Here is a 19118-nt window from a genome sequence, read left to right as displayed (position 1 = left end):
ACTCAATGCGAAGCACCGAAGACAAGCCTGGGTGAGAGTTAAATACATTTTGCCAGTCATGGAGTTTGCTGAGTCATGGGGGCTTGTTGAGTCATGGAGGTTGTTGAGTCATGGAGGTTGTTGAGTTACGGAGGCTGCTGAGTCATGGAGGTTGCTGAGTCATGGAGGTTGCTGAGTCATGGAGGTTGCTGAGTCATGGAGATTGCTGAGTCATGGGGGTTGCTGAGTCACGGAGGCTTGCTGAGTCACGGAGACTGCTGTGTCATGCTCTGGCGTGGCCTGGGAAACAAAGATAAGGAAAACACCACCACAAACCGGAGCAGAGAAATAAATAAATATGTCAGCTTTTCTTCCTCAGGGAACATGAGGAGTAAAAGAAGGGATGGGTCGAGGGCGAGAGGCACCTGTTGAGAACCTGCTAGGAGCCCCCACCTGACAGGCGGTCTTCTAGTTAGGATGTAAATGAGTGAAATGCACCTAGCACCCTGGGGTTCACCCTGAATAGTTTCCCCGCTACTGCTGGAGTGCAGAAGGCTGTGGGTAGTATGATGGATCCTGACAGCCTCGCCGTCCTCCAGCTCGATTCATCACTGTGTGGCCTCCACAAAGCCCAGAGGGTCACCACCGCTTCGCAAATTGCCAAGGAACTACCTTTTGATAGAAGTACTATCTCCCTGCAGCCTCTGGTCTCTGAAACAGCAAAGTCTGGTCCAGCGTTGTCCAGCTCCCCAGCACGACCAATGTCTCCATCCGAAGGTACGCCTGCTCTGGAGGGTCAGCATGGCCTCTGCATCAAGTCCTAAGGCCCAGGACCCACTGGAGATGCAAGGCCCTGCTACCCAGGGTACCGGATCCCTTGCTCCAAAAACCTACAAAACAGAGTCCTAACAGACTCCAACTTTACAGCTAGCCAGCACCTAATGAGGGACCTCAGGGATCCAATGACCCACCTCCGAGTAGCCGAGCAGGTCCAGAATTGTTGCCTAAGGTGCTAGTTCCTGACTGTGAGTTGCTTCTTTGCGCACTGTTACCCAGCTGCACATCTTCTTGCACCCAGACCTCCCAGGGCATCTTCAATATAGCTGTGCTTCCACTGTCCCAAGGCCCTTGCAACCCCTACTCTCCTTTGAGGGCCTTCCGACTTGCCTACAGGTCCCCCTTTGCTTTGCTTTTACAGGTGGCCCCATATCTTCATAGGACACCAGCTTTTGGAGACCCATTTTGCCTTGTTTTTCGAGCAATCCAGGAAACTGCAGAGAACTTGGCCTTGGCCGTGATCCATCCAATTTCCAAAAGGGGAACCACAACAAATACTGTATTGCATTGCTTTTCCTCTTGCCTTTTTCCTTCCATAGGAAATGTATGGTGTGTAACTGTGCACAACTGTGATTATTGCATTTTACTGTGATTTATCACATTGCAAAAAATATTTACCTTGTACCAAAGTTTTTGGTCTAAATAGTTACATAAAAAGAAGGTCCATTTTTCTAATTTAGTCTCGAATTCATTCCTGGAGTGTGTGTAATCATTTATTGCTTTGGTGTGCACAATAAATGCTTAGCACTGCCCTCTCTTAAGCCTAACTACTTGCCCACCCTACCACAAATGAGAGCATTAGTATTAGCTACTTTTGCCTCTGTAAACCAGTAAGGGTCTTTTTGACCTTTCTGCTCAGTAAACCCCATTGGGGTGCACCTGACAGAGAGGTGGTTATCCTACAATAAGTCTCTATCAAGTGTAACTTGGATACCCAGATATTTGAAGCTCATAGTTTCAACCGTAGTCGACCCGTCAAGGCGGCGGCATCAATGTTGTCATAAGGATAAAAAGTACAGATTATCCCAATTAATTTTGTATCCTGAGTAGCCACCAAACTACTCAATAGTCTGGAAGATTGTGAAGATCGAGTTATGAGGCTCTGTGACATATAAGAGGATATCATCCATGTATAATGAGATTTTTTCCTCCAGCGGGTGGGAGTATGAGACCTGGAATCCCCAGATATGAAGGTGAGGTCAGATAATTCATGCCAGCGATTCCAATGTTACAGAAAAGAGGAGAGGTGATAAGGGGCAGCCCTGTCACATCCCCGCTTGATCTGGAATTTCTCTTAGAGGACCCTGTTCACTTACACCACAGCCATCGAGCTTGGTATAGTAAAGACACCCAAACAAAACCAAATTTCACCAATGTTTGGTATACATAGTGCCAGTGGATAGCATCAAAGGCCTTTTCCACGTCCAGTGAGAGAAAGACGAGGCATCTTCCAACTCCAGATTTCCACAAGCCAATTAAGCAGACTTCACAAGTTAAGGCAAGTGGATCTACTTTGCATGAAGTCTGATTGGTCCCTATGTATCAGTGGGGGTTATACTTTTCAACAGCCTTGTTGCCAGGATTGTGAGCAGCACCTAAGCCTCTATGTTTATAAGGGAAATCAGTCGGTATGAGTAACAGTTGGTACTCTCCTTAGGGACTAGTGGATTTGCCAACCAAGGGTTCAAATAGTCATATCCAGCTTCTTTCCAGCTGGTTTAAAGTTCTGGGAGTGCTGCAACTTCCAATTCTGAGTTACTGGGGCAATATTTTGTCTACATAATGATTATGCTATGGTTGAAATAGCAGGATTGATTCTTGTCTTGTATATTCTGTTTGTGTACATAACAGGAGGTTGTGGCAGAACTCTAGAAGGACATTTCTCACCTCCTCTGTGATTCAAGACAGCCTAGAGAAAGGGGCAGGTAGGAAACTTCAAAATATCTCAATAGTACCATAGGAGGTATAATTTATAACAATTGGTATTTTCTTATATTTTTTTTCTTCTCTTGTATAACTGTGCATATCAATACTTTATGTGGAAAGACTGTCTGACCATTGGGCTTATGACTTGGAGAATGGGCCTGTCTTTTGTTTTTTCAAGGTATTTCCCAATGAACACAAAGAGTGATTAAGGGGATAGAGTAGAGAGAGAGTGAGAGGAAGAGAGAGAGATCACTAATTTTGTCCTTTCTTTTGCAGATCTCCCTCTCTGCTGATCCCTCCCTTTCCTTCCCCTGCTTAATCACTTCAATAGTCTGTGCTAGTATAGCTATCAGACTTAAAGCTATTGATAGGTAGATCCATATTAGCATCACTCCAACCCTGAGGATACGGACAATCCGACAGAATAATTGGCCCAAGAATTCGTGTTCTCCTGGTTGGTTTGATATAGGATGGCCACTCTCGAAGATGTAATAGCAGCTAATGCAGCAGTACACTTAGAAGTTACAGCGTCTCGTACTGAGACAGCAGCTCTACAAGCCAAGGTTGATCGTATGCAATGTAACCCTTTTGAGATAGATTGCAGTCTCCTACCATTCCTTTAGTGGTAGCAGTACCGACTCCTATCCCGTTAGCATCCCCTGAGAGATTCCACGGAGACCTCCATAAAGTACAGGTTTTCCTTACCCAATTCTTATTGCATTTCTCCTGTAAACCTAAAGCATTTGCCACCAATCAAGCAAGAGTAGCTTTCCTCATATCATACCTGTCAGGAGAAGCAGCACAATGGGCAGTACCGCTGGTATGGGGGATGACCCCCTGCTGTACGACTGAGATGCTTTCAACGTAGATTTTGAGAAAGTGTTCGATAGGAGATCAGCCTCGTTATCAGGTGACAAAGACTTACTGGAATTGAGACAAGGGAATAGAGATTTGGTGGTATATTTGAACACTTTTCGGGGGCTGATTGCGAAAACGAACTGGCCCAGATCCAAACAAGCGGCTGTCTTTTACCAGGAGCTTAAAAATGACTTGAAGGATGTCATCGCTCAGGTTGACCCCAACACACATCACATGAGGATCTAAGCGATTTGACTTAATGTCGGATCATCGTCTTAGTGAAAGAAAGGGGGCTAACAAGAGAATAGAAAAGATATACCCACGGTTTGAGAGATCCAAGATGTCTGATTTGACCCCACCACATGAGCCTATGAAGATAGGGATGGTGAGAGTGTTGCTATCTGCGGAATAAAGGGAAGCAAGATGCAAGAATTGACACTGTTTGTACTGTGGAAAGAAAGTGCACTTCATCCGTGACTGCTTAGCAAAACCCCAAGGGCTACGTTCTGGGTCTGGATCCACTGCAGCGGTATCCAGAGCAAAGATGTCAGGAAACTGGAGAGCTCGAGATCGAATAAAGGGTCTCTCTCGAGCGGAATAAACATCCCTTCTATTTCCAAACTCATCAAGACCCATCGGAAGCATCTGTTTATTCCCATCCAGATATATATCCAGTCCAAGTGGTGTCTGGTTTTAGCCATGATAGACTCCTGGGCTAGCCTGATGTTTTATGGATCATACCGAGGCCAAGAAACGGGTATTACCCACCTAGAGAAGAATATACCAGAGCAAGTGTTTGCGGTGGATGGGAAACTCCTGGAGTCCAGACCAATTTGCTTCATAACAGAAAACTTGTCGCTCCTGTATGAATCCTCACATATGGAGACCATAACCTTCAGTATTATTCATGCACCGCAAAATGGGGTGATCCTGGGGTTGCCTTGGCTACAGACACATAAGCCAGAGATAAATTGGGCTAAGAATAAACTGAGTTTAATCTCTGGTTATTGTCAAGAATACTGATTACCCCACTTGGAACAACCAGCGAGTGCATTGGCTACTACGCAGTATATAGCTACAGCAGCAGAAAAGGAGATCACGTTGGCCAGAATGTACCAGGAATTTGCGGATGTCTTCAGCAACTATATGGCAGAGATACTAACGCCTCATAGACAGTATGACTGTCAAATAGGTCTTATACCAGGCTCCACAGTGCCATGCGAAGAATATATGCCTTGATGGACCTGAGAACAAACATCTGCATCAATACCTAGAAAAATACCTGACGTTAGTGTTTAGACGCCATTCAAAGTCTCCCGCAGCTTTGACTTTGTTCTTCATACCCAAAGCCAACATGAAGCTTAGGACTTACATAGACTTCCGCGCATTGAATGCCATCGCTGTCAGGAATCAGTATCCTTTACCTTTGATTCCTGTACTACTGGAACCAGTTAAAAAAGCGGTAATTTATACCAAGTTGGACCTTAAGGGAGCTTACCATTTAGTGCGCATGAGAGAAGGAGACGAATGGAACACGACATTCAAAACCCATTACATCCTCAAAGAGTATTTGGTCATGCTGTTTGAGTTGTGTAATGCTCCATGGCATTCCAGCTCTTCCTTAATGATGTATTAAAAAAATATCTAGATAGGTACGTAGTAGTGTACATCAATGACATCCTTATCCAATCGGAATGTGAGAATAGCCATAGACAACATGTTAGTGTAGTATTATGCACTCTGCGGGAACACTGGTTGTTCTGCAAGTTATCTAAATGTGAGAGCCACTTCTCTACTGTTGAATACTTGGGGGTGTTAGTTACTCCTTATGGACAGGAAATGGCGGTGAGGAAACTCTTAGCTGAGAAAGAGTGGCTGTGCCTGCAAACCGCTTGCAACCTCCCGTGTTTTCTGGGGTGCGCCAACTTTTACAACTTTTACAGACGCTTCATCAATCAATTCTTTCACTTGTTGGCTCCCATAACCAAGTTGCTATGCAAGAAAACTAAGTTCCTATGGAATGAGGAAGCTCGAAAGGCTTTCGACGATCTCAAACAAGCCTTCTCCTCTGCCCCTGTTCTCGCCCATGCTGACCCCGAAAAACCCTTTATTGTAGAATCGGATGCTTCAGAGGTGGCAGTGGAAGCGGTGTTGTCTCAACGTAATACGACTACAGGACAACTGAATCCAGTGGCTTATATGTCCTGGAAGCAGAAAGGAACTATACAATCACTGAGGAAGAGTTACTAGCAATAAAAGATGCCTTCAGGGAATGGAGACATTGGCTGATGGGGGCCAAACACCTTGTCACGGTTTTACTGACCACCGCAATTCATTCATGCGGGCTGCCAGGCATCTAACTCCACAACAGCTCACGTGGATGCTATTCTTCACAGGATTCAACTTTGTTGTAACCTTTAGACCCGGGAGCGAAAACAGAAAAGCTGACGCCCTCACATGACAGGACACCGTGAAAGAACCGGAATAGAGAGTACAAAGAACCATAATACATCCACAACGAGTGATATGCACCCTTCACTGTGACCCTTTCTTGAACAAGGTGTTAAAGGGCGTTGTTCAAACATTCTTCTGGAGGACTTGGTTGAAAAGGCATCCAGAGTGGCAGGTCAAATAAAGGATACCTGTACGTGGGCATCAAGTGTTGGTACCCACTGAGAAATTAAGGCAAAAAGTATTTCAATGGTGTCATGAAGTCCCTTGGGCAGGACGCAACAGAATTGCAAAAACCAGAGAAAGGGTGTTACGTCAGTTCTGGTGGCCTAGCGTCCGAGCAGATGTGGTATTATGGGTTAAGAAATATGAGATACGTACTCAAAACGAGATCAACACCCTGAAACAACTAGGGTTGTTACTTCCCCTCCCTACGCCAGAAAAACCCTGGGAAAACATATCATTGGACTTCCCTACTGATAGTCAATTGGCCTGGATATTGTTAATCAACGTAGTGAGCTTGCATGCTCTCCCTAGAGTGATAGTGTCAGGCAGAGGATGCAGTTCACAGCAGGGTTTTGGAAGGTGTGGTGTGCTGCCTTACAAATGTCAGCAGCTCTGTCCACTAGTTTCCATTCACAAACAGATGGTCAAACCGAACGTTTGAATCAAACATTAAAACAATACCTCAGGTGTTATGTAGATAAGAATACGGAGGCTTGGGTGGAGTGGCTATGGCTAGCTGAAGTGAAGTTCCGTTGTCAGCTTGGTCATATGGTTTAATGGTGCCTTTCCTCACCCTGTTTCAGTGGTCTGTCTCGGCCCCTTATCGGTTGATGGGGCCAGGTGGCCCGTTTTGGGGGGCTTTACACCACATCCAAATTATCTTGGTGTTTCACGCACAGAGCTGTGAATATTACACACGTTTCCTTTCAGGAATCATCGGATCCACAGTTCAACGACAATTTTACGTAAACACTAAACAGGAGGGACAACCTCTGTATCAGGCCCAGTTTCAAAAGAAAAAAGTTGCCACTTTAACAGCGAAGTATGCCTCAGATGGTGAGAACTATGCTCCTCGATTGGAGATGGGCCATGACACTCCTCAACAGCGCGGTGGAAGTTACCATAGTGCAGGAGGCACTCCATCCTTGTCTGGAGGCGAGAGCAACTGATACCTTCAGTACAGTGGAAACAGCAGATACACGGGTTGCCCCCCTGATAGGCTTTATGAGATAGTCCACAAAATTGAAGGCGATATAAAACGGACAATTAAGGCAATCTTTTGGGAAATCCTTACCTCCTCTTATGATATTTTGTTGGAGGGGGCGGCTTGACCTCCTCCATTCGTCTTGGCTTCTTCCTGAGGGGAATGGGTAATACTCCTGAGTTTTTCATGTTACATCTTGGAAGAGGCTAAACAAGCTTACCTGTCGGAATGGGCTTTGGCCCTAGTGCCGGCTGTGTATCATAATCAGGTGGGCTGGAATTAACATTTACCGGAGCATGAAATTCCTTTATGATCAGTGCCACAACCACAAGCTCGATATCCTATCAACCGAGACGCCAAAGCTTCCGTAAGTAAAATTTTGACCCAGTTGGAATATCAGGGTATAATTGAACCCTGTGTTTCATCAATGAATAATCCTCTTTTTAGGATATTGAAACCGGACCTGTTGCATAATTATATTATAGAAATGTAATAGTCATGTTCCTACGTTTGCCGTACAGAACACACACAGCTCTGCGTTGATTAATAAGATAGTCCGTAAAAAGTATAAGACAACTCTGGATATATCCAATGGCTTTTACAATCACAATCTGGCTCCTGACAGCAGTGACTTGACCGCATTTACCGTTGTCGGCAATCAGAAAAGATTTACGCATTTTCCTATGGCTAGAAAAATAGTCTGGGGGCTTTTGCTGCGCGTGTGGTGTCTCTTTTACACAACATAGACCCTGATGCTTTCTCATACGTTAATGACATTTATTTGACAGATGACAAGTTGATACCGCATCTTGTCCACGTTCATCGCATCATTATGTCTTTTGCTGACTTGGGGTACAAATAACATTTTGGTAAGTCTCACATCACCTATTTGGCGGTACTCTTCTTGGGTTACAAACTCAATAATGAAGGTAGGGGGTTAGCCCCTCCCTTTTTGGAGAAATGTGTGCAATTGCAACTTTCTTCCACTCTAAAGAAGTTACAATCTTTGCTGGGTTTTTTGAATTTCAGACAAACATATATTCCTAAATATTCCCAGCATATCAAACCACTTCCAGAACATACCGCGTTTCTTCTGTCTTTGCAGTCTGATCTGCTTGCGACCAACTTCCTATTAACTTGTGACAATTCTACAAATTTAGTCATATGATTGTACGGGTACAGTAGGTTTCACGTACTTGACGTACAATGAGGGTGACACAGTCCCCATTTACGAATAATGTAATTTCCTACCAGCACTCACGCCACCTTAGGAAGAACCTGAATGGTGAATTCCTACACGAATATGACCCCTGAAAGCTCTCCTTTTCACATTTTAATTTAAGGCACATTATTTTCTAAACACATTTGACCTTTTTTTTAAAAATTCAGATAACATTTGTAAAGATCATTGCGTTTAGTATTTATGGTTGCATTCACTTTACAAACTTTACTTTTGTCATGCCCTTGGTAGCCATATTTTGAGTGGAAGCTCTATTTTTGACTTTCCTGTTATAATCTTTGGTTCCATCTTTCTGAGAATCAACCTGCATATGTCAGCCCCCTCTTAGAGAAAATGACGGGTGCCTTGAAGTGTTGTGGCCAGGAAAAAAAACTTGACTTGCAGGAAGGGGATGGTGACATTACCTAAGCACGCCATGTGCTCTCAAAGTATGAAAGACAGAATGTGACACAATTCAAGTGAAAATACCAGGACACTGGTATCGAATATTTTCCTCACTAGATTCATGATGATAACATCTCAAACTGCCCAACTCTTTAGAGTCCTCCCAAACCTCCACCTTTCCTCTAAGCCGTCAATTCATTCAAACATGCTCTCATGGATGATGTTTACTGTGTCTGACTGTACCGTCCCATCCATAATCTCTCACTTTGCCCTTCATGGAATTCCTCTGGACAGCTGCCCTCCTCATTTGCCTTTGAGATTCCTGTGCATCACATGCATCCCTTGACCTTTTTCCACTGTCACTTTCACTCACCTTTTTTCTAATCAGGCAGTCCCTGTTGCTGATGGTGGCCCAGGTGGTGATGCCAATGGCGACAACTTCATTGTTGGGGTGGCAACTCCTGCCAAAGTCCCGCACTGCTTCTCCAACAAGCTTCGACACACCGGCATGGCAGCCACCAGTGATAATCCAGGCTCCTAAATTGAGAGGAATGTTGAAAGGTAAGTTGGGCATGCTGACTAGAGTTCACAAATGAGACTTTTTCTAATTTAATGTTTGTTTCAAAGGTGTGTGTTAAGACTCAAGGAGTTAACTTGGATTCTGAAGTTTGAGGGAAATAGTGAAGTAGATATTTAAATAATTTAATATTGCAGTATTTGATTGGTGGCAAAATGCTTGTTTTTCACTTGTTTGTAGAAGATGGCTGTACCGTGAATCTATGTAGTGAGTAACTTGTGGTACCCTTTTTAGGTCGAGCCTACAGCGGCAGCGAGGCATGCAGTATTCAGTATGGCGTGGAAGCTACTCCCACTCTCCGCCCATCTTTTTGCATTGGCTTAGGTCCTAAATGCTGTCTTTTCATTGGTTTTAGGCTTGTTAGTTCCCTCCTCATGGTGGCTATGTCATCATTTGTATCCTTCCATGGTTACTGGTCCCTTCACCTTGAACAATATTTTCTTCCCTGCCTCCCCCATCCCGCAGTCCGTGACTTCTCGGCCCCCCGCACTCCTGTTCATACCTTCTTGCCACCCACAGTCCTGTTTCCAATGCAGCAGGTGTTGCGTACATGGGAGTCCTATTGCATTGCTAAGGCTTGGTTTTTTTTTTTACGCTGCACCACGAAATGGCGCCTATGCTGCTGCACATGTGGTCTTCCGTGGCTTAGGACACATACTGAACAGTTCTAGTTAATATAGTTGAGAATAATTGCCCCAAACTTTTGCCTAGGTACGGAGTAAAACTACCTTGCATCCACCAACTCAAGTTAAATATGAAGGGGTGGCGTGCAAGCGGACACCCACAGCCCCGGAACTTCATTCAACCACGTGGGTGATGGCCTCTCCGCAGTCTTCCTATGAAGAGACTTTTTATGGACCTGTTCTGAATGTCCGTGCTGAAGTGTTTCTCCGGGTAAGACTGCTCCAAACTCCTCTGTGTGGGTGTTTTGCGCCACTCAATTTCAGACTGCCTTTATTTCCAACTCGTAGTTTATGTAGACTGTCGTCCCCACCCCGCCCCGTTCACTCGTGCTGCAGGTAACTAATTTAAAAAAAAAAATTGTAGATGGTATGCTTCCGTGGATCTTACTGGCAGGACTCAGGTTGCGTATGCTTCAGATATTTTGGGGCATATCAACAACAACCGGCGATAATTATCGCTAAGCGCACTTAGAGCTAGGATAATTATCGCCGGCTAGCGTGGATTTTTATCGCTGAGATAGTGTGCTATTAGCAACGCTTATCTCAATAGTGATAAAAATCCTCACGCTAAGTGGCTAACGTGAGATTATCGCTGGAAACCCAGCGATAATCTCACGTTAGCTTGTTGATAGGGACAGACAAACTTAGCCATGATATCCTCCTTCCATAGGATATCATGGCTAAGTCAGAAAAATACCAGACGTAAAAAAGCAGCGTTAACCGCGGTTAGCGCTGCTTTTTTTGTCTCTAACAGGGTTAGCGATATTCTTGATAATAGGAGAAATGTCGCTTAGCGACATTTCTCCTATTATTTTACTCTGGAACGCCCCCTTTTCATCTCATTATAGATGCAAGGGGAAGCGTAGAGTAAAAGGGTGCTAACATGCGAATTTGCATGTTAGCACCCTGTTGTTGATAGGGTGCTAGTTTTATCTCTGCTTTTTTGGCTTTTAAAGCCAAAAAAGCAGAGATAAAGCCCTTGTTGATATGCCCCTTTGTATCTGATGGTTCTTAAAGAGGCCTTCTAATTTGCCACCTAAACTGCAGGCAAAATGTTAAAGTGACTCATAGCCAAAAGTTGTAGCGTTATTGCGCCATAATAATTTCTCTTGAGGCAGTCGATGGATTAAAAAGAAAAAAAATAATTTTCTGTTAGTAAAGTTCAACTTTGAGAAAGCCAAAAGCCTCCACGAAAGACCAGGCTGGAGAGCTCGTAAGTTCTAAGGAGTGTTGGTTACGGCCGCCTGTTCAGGAACCTAACTGATTAGTAAATGCCACTACGGCTCATACCCACCCCCGTTTACGGAACCACCATTAAATGCCCAATATAAATGTAGCAAACTATTCCTGTCATTCGTTAAGAAGGTAAACTGGTTATGAAGCCTGTTACAGCTAACGTTGTGGCCTGTTCACCGCATGCGAACAACATTTGCGTAGTTTCGCATTGTTTTTTCCATGAGAGGGGCAGGCAGTGCTGCGACGATGATAACCATACTCTGGGGCATATCAGCAACGGACGGCGATAAATAACGCAAAGCGCGCTTAGCGCTTTTTTATTTATCGCCGTCAATCGCTGGAATTTATTGCCCTGTTAGCGCGTTATTAACAACGCGTTTCTCCCGGGCGATATAAATTCCAGCGATAGTGGGGAAATCGCCGTTTTGCAGGGAACATCGCTGGTTTTCTAGCGTCGTTCCCTGCAAAACGGCGATATGCTTGTAGCTACCCTGTGGTCGTAACACAAGAATCCACCCCCATGTTAAACATACATTAGTTGGGATTTTAGCAGACGTTAGTTTTGGGTGAAAACAGCAGTTTTCGCCCAAAACTAACGTCTGCTAAAATGCGTGGGCCGCCTAGTAAATATCGCGATGTGCACATCAGCGATATTTTACAGGTTGTACTGCCCAGTGACGCCCGCTTTGCATCTCATTAGAGATGCAAAGTGAGGAGTCTGGAAAAAGGGTGCTAACATGCGCTGCTGCATGTTAGCATCCCCTTGTAGATAGGGCGCTAATTTTATCTCCGCTTTTTTGGATTTTAAAGCCACAAAAACAGGGATAAGGCCCTTGTAAATATGCCCCTCTCTTTCTGACTGTTAGTGGAGACTTCTTTACCAGATTCGCACCCCTGACTATCCCTGCTCTAATGCATCCATTTTTTAGGTCTCGTGCCTAGCAATGCCGTGCGAAGCACTGCTCGCGCAGCGAGAGTCCTTTTGTCCGGGGTTCCGAAACGGACCCTGGAATTGTACACACTCGTGCATGTGTTTTTACTTTTGTGGCCTGCTATTGGCCATTGCCTACGTGTTTTTTTTAAAGATAGCACACAATAGGCCAAAGGCGGGCGCATTGCTCCGCCCATGGCCTATTGGTGTCTATTACGCGCTTTCCTGCCATATGGTTTCAATTATCGTACCCAGACACGGGTGCGATAATTGAAACTATATGGCTCGCTGTGGCGCGCGCGCACACCACTCGCGGGCTTCTTTGTTTTTGAAGCGATCGCGAAAGTGAAAGCGATCGCTTTCCCTGCCGCTTGCTTCTGCCTTCTCGTTTTTTTCTTGCTTGCAACACACTACCTCAGCCAATGCTGTGTTAGACTTCATGCGACCATCTATGAAAAAGATACTGTGACCTTCAAAGACAATGTCGTCGTCGGTTTCTAATTCTGCATTGCTTTGTTGCTCCTATTTGCATTTTATGTTTCCAGGGTTTTGCACCTATTGTCCCCTTTACACGTAACCACGGTGTTTTGCAGCAAGTGGGCAGCGAACAGCTCTTAGTGGCAATAAATGGAAATGAGCTGACGTGCTGGATCTGTATGTATCCCCCAGGGACATATAAACCGCATGCAATGAAATGTAGAACATGCTTCGTATTAAAATAGATATGGTATTAAGTGACGTTAATGTCCTTGCCTGGTTTATAGGCGTACAAAATGGCGCAATCGTCTTATATATACGCGGAGAACGTAATACACCGGAGGAACTGGAGGTACATTAGTGACTGTGATGTTTGTATGTTTAAGCCCTTAACCTTCACAGAAACTCATTTTGCAAGGGGGTGGTAACTTTGAGAATTCACCCCGCAGTTTCAAGCTGCTATCACAAGTATTTATGTCGGCTCACCAGATTCACAGAGCCCCGACATAAAAAAGAAGCCCCATTGCGCAGTTAAAATCGAGCCCATTCAACAAAGCCCCAGACGGGGGAGGCTTGTGATATATGGATTAATGGCGCGGTGACAATCAGCTGTGGCGGGGCTCCAGAGTGAGTCAGAGGGAGGGGATGGCGGCCAGAAATGTGATTGAGGCAGATAAGCAATGCAGGCCACACAGCGGTGTTTTAGTGGCTGAGGAACCCGTGGTCCCAGCTACAGCTGTATTTTGACCTGCCAGAACTAAGTCCACAGAAATGGTCGATTTTTACTCATATAATATTCATGGCTCTTTGATTTTTAATGGCTACATGCATTTTGAGAACCTCTGCGCTTTCTCCTCTCGGCCAGGGCACCCAACATGTCTTCTTCCATCACTGACGAATTATGAAGATTCAAGCCTATCACGTTACAAGATGTAATGTAGACTTGGACACCACTTTAATAAACATAACCAAGTGACTCAAATAAAATGTTGATAAATGGAGGTATCCAGAGTCCTAACGCCAGCAAGAAAAGAGGGGCGCTCCTGTCTCCTAGTAGGAAGTAAAACAGTCATAGTAGAGGTGCAGCCCTGGGTCTCATGTGACTGCACCTACTGCACTAATGACAGCTCTCCCCCGGTGGCTCCCTACCGAAAGAGAAGGCATCAAAATAATAATTAAAGAAAAGTCTGCTGCCTCCTTGTCTGAGGTACGAGTTGTTGCAGAGAAAGTAATTTATGTAAGGTAGTCGGCATTCTGTCTCCCCCCATATAACATTATGCTTTTAGACGCGCAGCCTATGAAATACCAATTAATTGGTGACTTACACTAGTTTGGCCAATATGCTGCACACTATGGGGCAGATTTATAACGGACTTGCGCCACTTTTACGACGCCGTTGCGTCACTTTTGTGACGCAGCGGCGGCGTAAACCCTGTGCCATGTTGCGCCCCATTTACAACGTGACGCATCTAGGGAGATGCGTCACGTTATAAAGCTTGCGCCACATGTGGGCGTACCTGCACAGGGGGGGGGTGTTCCGGTGCAGGAACGCCTCCGAAAAGTGGCTGAGTGAAATCTACAAGATTTTACTCAGTCACTTTTCCGGCCATGCTGCATCAAAATCCTGCGCCTGCTTGAAGCAGGCGTAAGGATTGACGCAGCATTGTAACGATAGGGCACCCCGAGCCTTGCTGGAGCTGCGTCGCGCTTGCGACGCAACTCCAGCAATGCGCCAACCTTCCGCCATCAGATGCGTCACGCATCTGTTTATCCTTGCGCCACGATGCGCTGCATTGTATTTGCGGCGTATCTATTGTGGCGCAAGGGTAAACTTTCGTGACGCATCTTCCCTGGCGCATCCCAGCTGATTTGCAGGGATGCGCCAGGGAACATAAATCTGCCCCTATATTTCCAGGGAGTAACACCTCCACATGCACAAAGCCATTCCGCCAGTGCTTAATTGGAGCCAGTGGTTTCTTGTGCTTGGCACCCGCACTTAATTGTCAACACCGGGGCTTGTGACAGTCTACCACAAGGTGGCACTGTCTGGCTAATTTAGAGAAAACCACCATAACAGTTATTTATTAATTCAGTATACATTAAAACTGACTACTACCTGCTGCCCATGCAGTTCTTATAGCTTTGGGGGCCTGAAATTGTCCGATTTGTCACACTTGTAGTCGTGTGATGGTTAGTTATTATCATCAGCAGCATGGCAGGGGCAATGTGTGGTGCAAGTTGCAGTGGCCTCCTGACAGGAGCCCTGGCACTGTTGTTTTTTTTACAAATTACAAATTAAGCACTGCTTTCCGCTAATGGCATCATCCAGGGCACTCACCAATCGAGTGGAAGTGTTGGCAGGTTGACAGATCACCACCTGCTGGGTAGACATGGTATTACAGCCACTGGTGCTCAAGATACTGGCTGTGATATACATATCGAATATGGTGCATTCTTTATTGAATTCTGCATGTCCGGCATTTATGAGCCAATTTTCCTTCACGAAAGTTGCGACCTGCCAAATTGAACTGGGGAAATTTGCATGGGTCAGGATATGAAACTGACAGCAAATCTCAACATTCTGATTCCAGCGCTAACATGAGTCCGCCCAGGGATTACAATGAATGGCCTATTCGAAATGGGAGCCATAGTGTGTTACCCTTTTAATTTGATTTCCACGTTCCTTATCACAATTCATTTTAATATGAGTTTCATTTTACTAGGACAACTGAGTGCATTTCTTTTTCTTTTCACTTCATTGGAAATTAAAGCATTTATTGCTTGCAATAGGTCTCGCATTATTAAAGTTTGAGCTATTGGCATTGCTAAATAATGCAACACCAATAGCTCAAACTTTAATAATGCAAGACCTATTGCATTGCAAATGCTTTTGATTTCAGGCCTCGCGCTCATGCTGATACAACCCTGCTGACTCTCCAGGTAAGTTTGCGTGCCTTCATATCCTGGGCTTTCATGCCTTGTGGCTGCTCAGGTGCTAATGAGGAATTCTCGAGTGGGTGGGTGTTCTTTTGACATTCGTACAATAAGTACTATTGGGCTCCCGACGCTATTTAGCAACTAGCGTTGTAATGATGCTACTTTATTTGTGGTGCAAGCACCCTTCAAGGATATGCAGGAGACCGAGTTTAACTGATTAAACTGCCTTTATTATCTATACAGATCTCTACACTGAGAGAGCGCCGGGCTGTGAGCTCCGTTCGCTTCTCTCGCGCCGTGCTTTCTAACGCGCATGCGCAGTAGCGTCCAAGATGGCCGCTACGCGCATTCCTACCCTGACGTAGTGTGCGTCAACTAGACCGCGACACTACATATCTCCCCCTTTTATACCATGCAACCCAAAGTACTTGACCAGGGGGTCAGTCCATTTCATAGTCTCTGGTCTCACCACTGCTCGCCCAACCCGGGTGTGTCTTACCGGGGTGGTGTGTCCTTCTTGCCCTCCTTCTGCAACCGGGCCCCCTCTCCTGCCTTCCGGAGTGCCCTGGCTCTCTCTCACTCCATCCTCCTCGTCTTCCCGTGCTCTGTCCTCTGGGGCCCATCCTTCCTGTATGTCTCTCTCACCGCCTTGTTCTTCACTCCTGTTTTCTCCGCCTTTTCTCTTAGGACCTCCTGCTTCCCTTGTCGCCCCTTCTGGTGGTGTCGCCTCTTCTGCGTCCTCCCGGGGCCATTGTAATATTTTGTTGCACTTGGCCATGCGGTCATGGGACCACACGTTGCCATCACTGAGCAACGCTGCTCGGTCATACACTTCTTCCACTCTTAGGGGTGGGGAGTACTTGCTTTCTCCCTTTCGTTTTAGAGTTGCCAGCTTCACTCTCACCCACTCCCCTTTTTCCAACACTGTCTCCTTCACCCTTCTGTTGCGGTTGTAGTGTTCCATGTAAATGCGTTGTGCCTTCTCCAGGTTGTGTTGCACCACCGCTGGAGACCATTTGCTGGTGATTGTCTTCTCTTTCCAAGCAACATTGTCTCTGGTGAATGGTTGCCTTCCTCGCAGGATTTGGAAGGGGCTGTACCCCGTACCGGTGGGGGTGATGTGATATGCCCAGATGGTGCTCTGTACTTCCTTTTCCCAGTCTTTGCCCCTCGTGATGGCGGCCTGTATGGAACCCATGAGCACCCTATTAAACCTTTCCACCTGTCCGTTACTGGCCGAATGATATATCGACGTGTGTCTGAGGAGAATGCCGTTCCTTTCTGCAAATTTGGACCACTTGTCTGAGGTGAATTGGGGACCATTGTCACTGATTATGGTTCTGGGGATACCTTCCCTGAGGAATACCTCCTTGAGGAAGCGCAAGATTGCGTCTGTGTCCATGACCTCTTTGATGTGTACCTCCGGCCACTTTGAGTACTTGTCCACTAATACGCAAAGGTATTTGGGTATCCCCTGATCATCCAGTATAGGTCCTAAGATGTCCACTGCCACCTCTTCCCATGGGTTGCTGGGATTCGTGAATTTCCCTAGTGCCGGCCTCATTGGCTTTAGTATTTTATCCGCTCCCTGGCACTGCTCGCAGTCTCTCACGTGCCTTTCTACTTGCATATCCATCCCCGGCCACCAATACGTTTGTTTGGTCCTGGCCTTCGTCTTCACGATTCCAAGATGACCTTCGTGTTATATGGATAGCAGGGCCGGTACTATGTTTCCCGGTGGAACCACTCTGTTTCCTCTGTATACGAACACTCCGTCGTTCCCCACCGACAGCTCCTCTCGAACCTCGTAGAACTGCCGGACCTTGGGCCTCTGTCGTCTCCTCTCCGGCCACACTCGTGTGATGTATTCCTTGATGTCGCCCAGGTCTCCATCTGCTGCGTACGCGTCTTTCCACTCCTGTCTACTGATGGTCTTTTCTGGATCATCCGTCAAGGCTACCATCTCGACTTCTTCCTCTGTGCTGCTGGTGGCGCTTTCCATTGCCGACGCCCTGCTGAGGTAATCCGCTATCTTGTTTCTCGAGCCCGGTACGTACTCCACGTCGTACCTGTACTCTAGGAGTTTCAGCGTCATTTTTGCAATCCGGGGTGTGGCGCTAGCATGGTCGCAGGACGTCAACACCTTCACTAGGGGTTTGTGGTCCGTCTTCACCTGAAAACGTGTGCCCCACAGGAACTGGCGGTTCTTCCCCATGGCCCAGACCACGGCTAGCATCTCTTTTTCAATTACGCTGAACTTTTGTTCGGGAGACGTCAATGTTCTGGACGCGAAGCTGATCGTCTCCGTCCCGCCTTCTGGTCTCTCCTGCATGAGCACCGCTCCTAACCCTTTTTCACTTGCGTCCGTCATCAAGATGGATCTCCCCTGGGGGTCGTACCCATGCAGCGGGATCGCCTGGCTGATTTCACGTTTCACCGTTTTAAACTCTTCTTGCGCTTCTTCCGTCCATGCAAACACCGTCTTGTCCCTCGTGAGCTGTCTCATGTTGTGTGTTTTCGTGGCGAAGTGGTGGACAAACTTGCTGTAGTATTCCGCCATCCCTAGGAATGACCTTACTTCTTCTTTGGAGGTGGGCGGGGGTGCGTCACAGATGGCCTTCACGTTCCCTTTCTTCGGTGTTATCCCTTGTTCTCCTATCTTGTGCCCCAGGTATGTGACTGATGTCATTCCGAAATGACACTTTTCCCACTCCACCGTCAGCCCGTTTTCCTCCAAGATCTTCAGCACCGCTTCCAACTTCTCGTCGTGGTCTTCTATATCCTTCCCCATTATTAGGATATCATCCTGGAAGTATTGCACTCCCTCTATACCCTTAAATAGGCGGGCCATCAGCTTCTGGAACACTGCAGCTGCGGATGCTAGTCCGAAGGGCATGCGGCAGAACTGATAGCATCCAAACGGCGTTATAAACGACGTCAATTTCTTGCTCGTGGGGTGCAGCACCACCTGGTGGTATGCCGATTGCAGGTCGATGGTGGAGAACCATTTCACACCTTTCGTGCGGGCCAGCATTTCTTCTATGCGTGGTAAGGGGAATTTCTCTACCACGATGCTCTTGTTCAATTCTCGGAGATCCACGCATAAGCGCACCTTGCCTGACGGTTTCATGGCCACTACCAGTGGCGCCAACCACTCCGCGCTGTCGATCGGTTTGATTATTCCCCCGTCCTCCAGTCGGTGTAGTTCCTGTTGCACTGCCTCTCTCACTGCGATCGGTATGTTCCTTACTCTGTGCGCCACTGGGCTGACGTTTTCCTTAAGGACGATCTTGTGGGTAAACTTCTCGAGCTTACCGATCTTGCCGCCGAACACTTTCGGGTGTCCGCCCCGCCATTTCGCTGCTGTCAACTCATCTCCGTCCAAGGTCACC

General features: G+C 46.4%; 1 protein-coding gene across 1 annotated transcript in view; it reads right to left on the bottom strand.

Moving 5' to 3' along the window:
• Nucleotides 1-19118, bottom strand: part of LOC146808497 (transient receptor potential cation channel subfamily M member 2-like) — a 1333691-nt gene that overhangs the window by 1071531 nt on the left and 243042 nt on the right. The window contains exon 5 of the mRNA XM_085623962.1: nt 9259-9422. Within this exon, the coding sequence (XP_085480088.1) occupies nt 9259-9422 (164 nt within the window). The remainder of the gene's footprint in view (nt 1-9258; nt 9423-19118) is intronic.

The sequence above is a fragment of the Triturus cristatus genome, chromosome 8, assembly GCF_964204655.1.
Source record: "Triturus cristatus chromosome 8, aTriCri1.1, whole genome shotgun sequence".
Taxonomy (NCBI): domain Eukaryota; kingdom Metazoa; phylum Chordata; class Amphibia; order Caudata; family Salamandridae; genus Triturus; species Triturus cristatus.
Note: the sequence above shows the minus strand (reverse complement) of the source record. Positions and strands in the feature narration are given on the sequence as shown.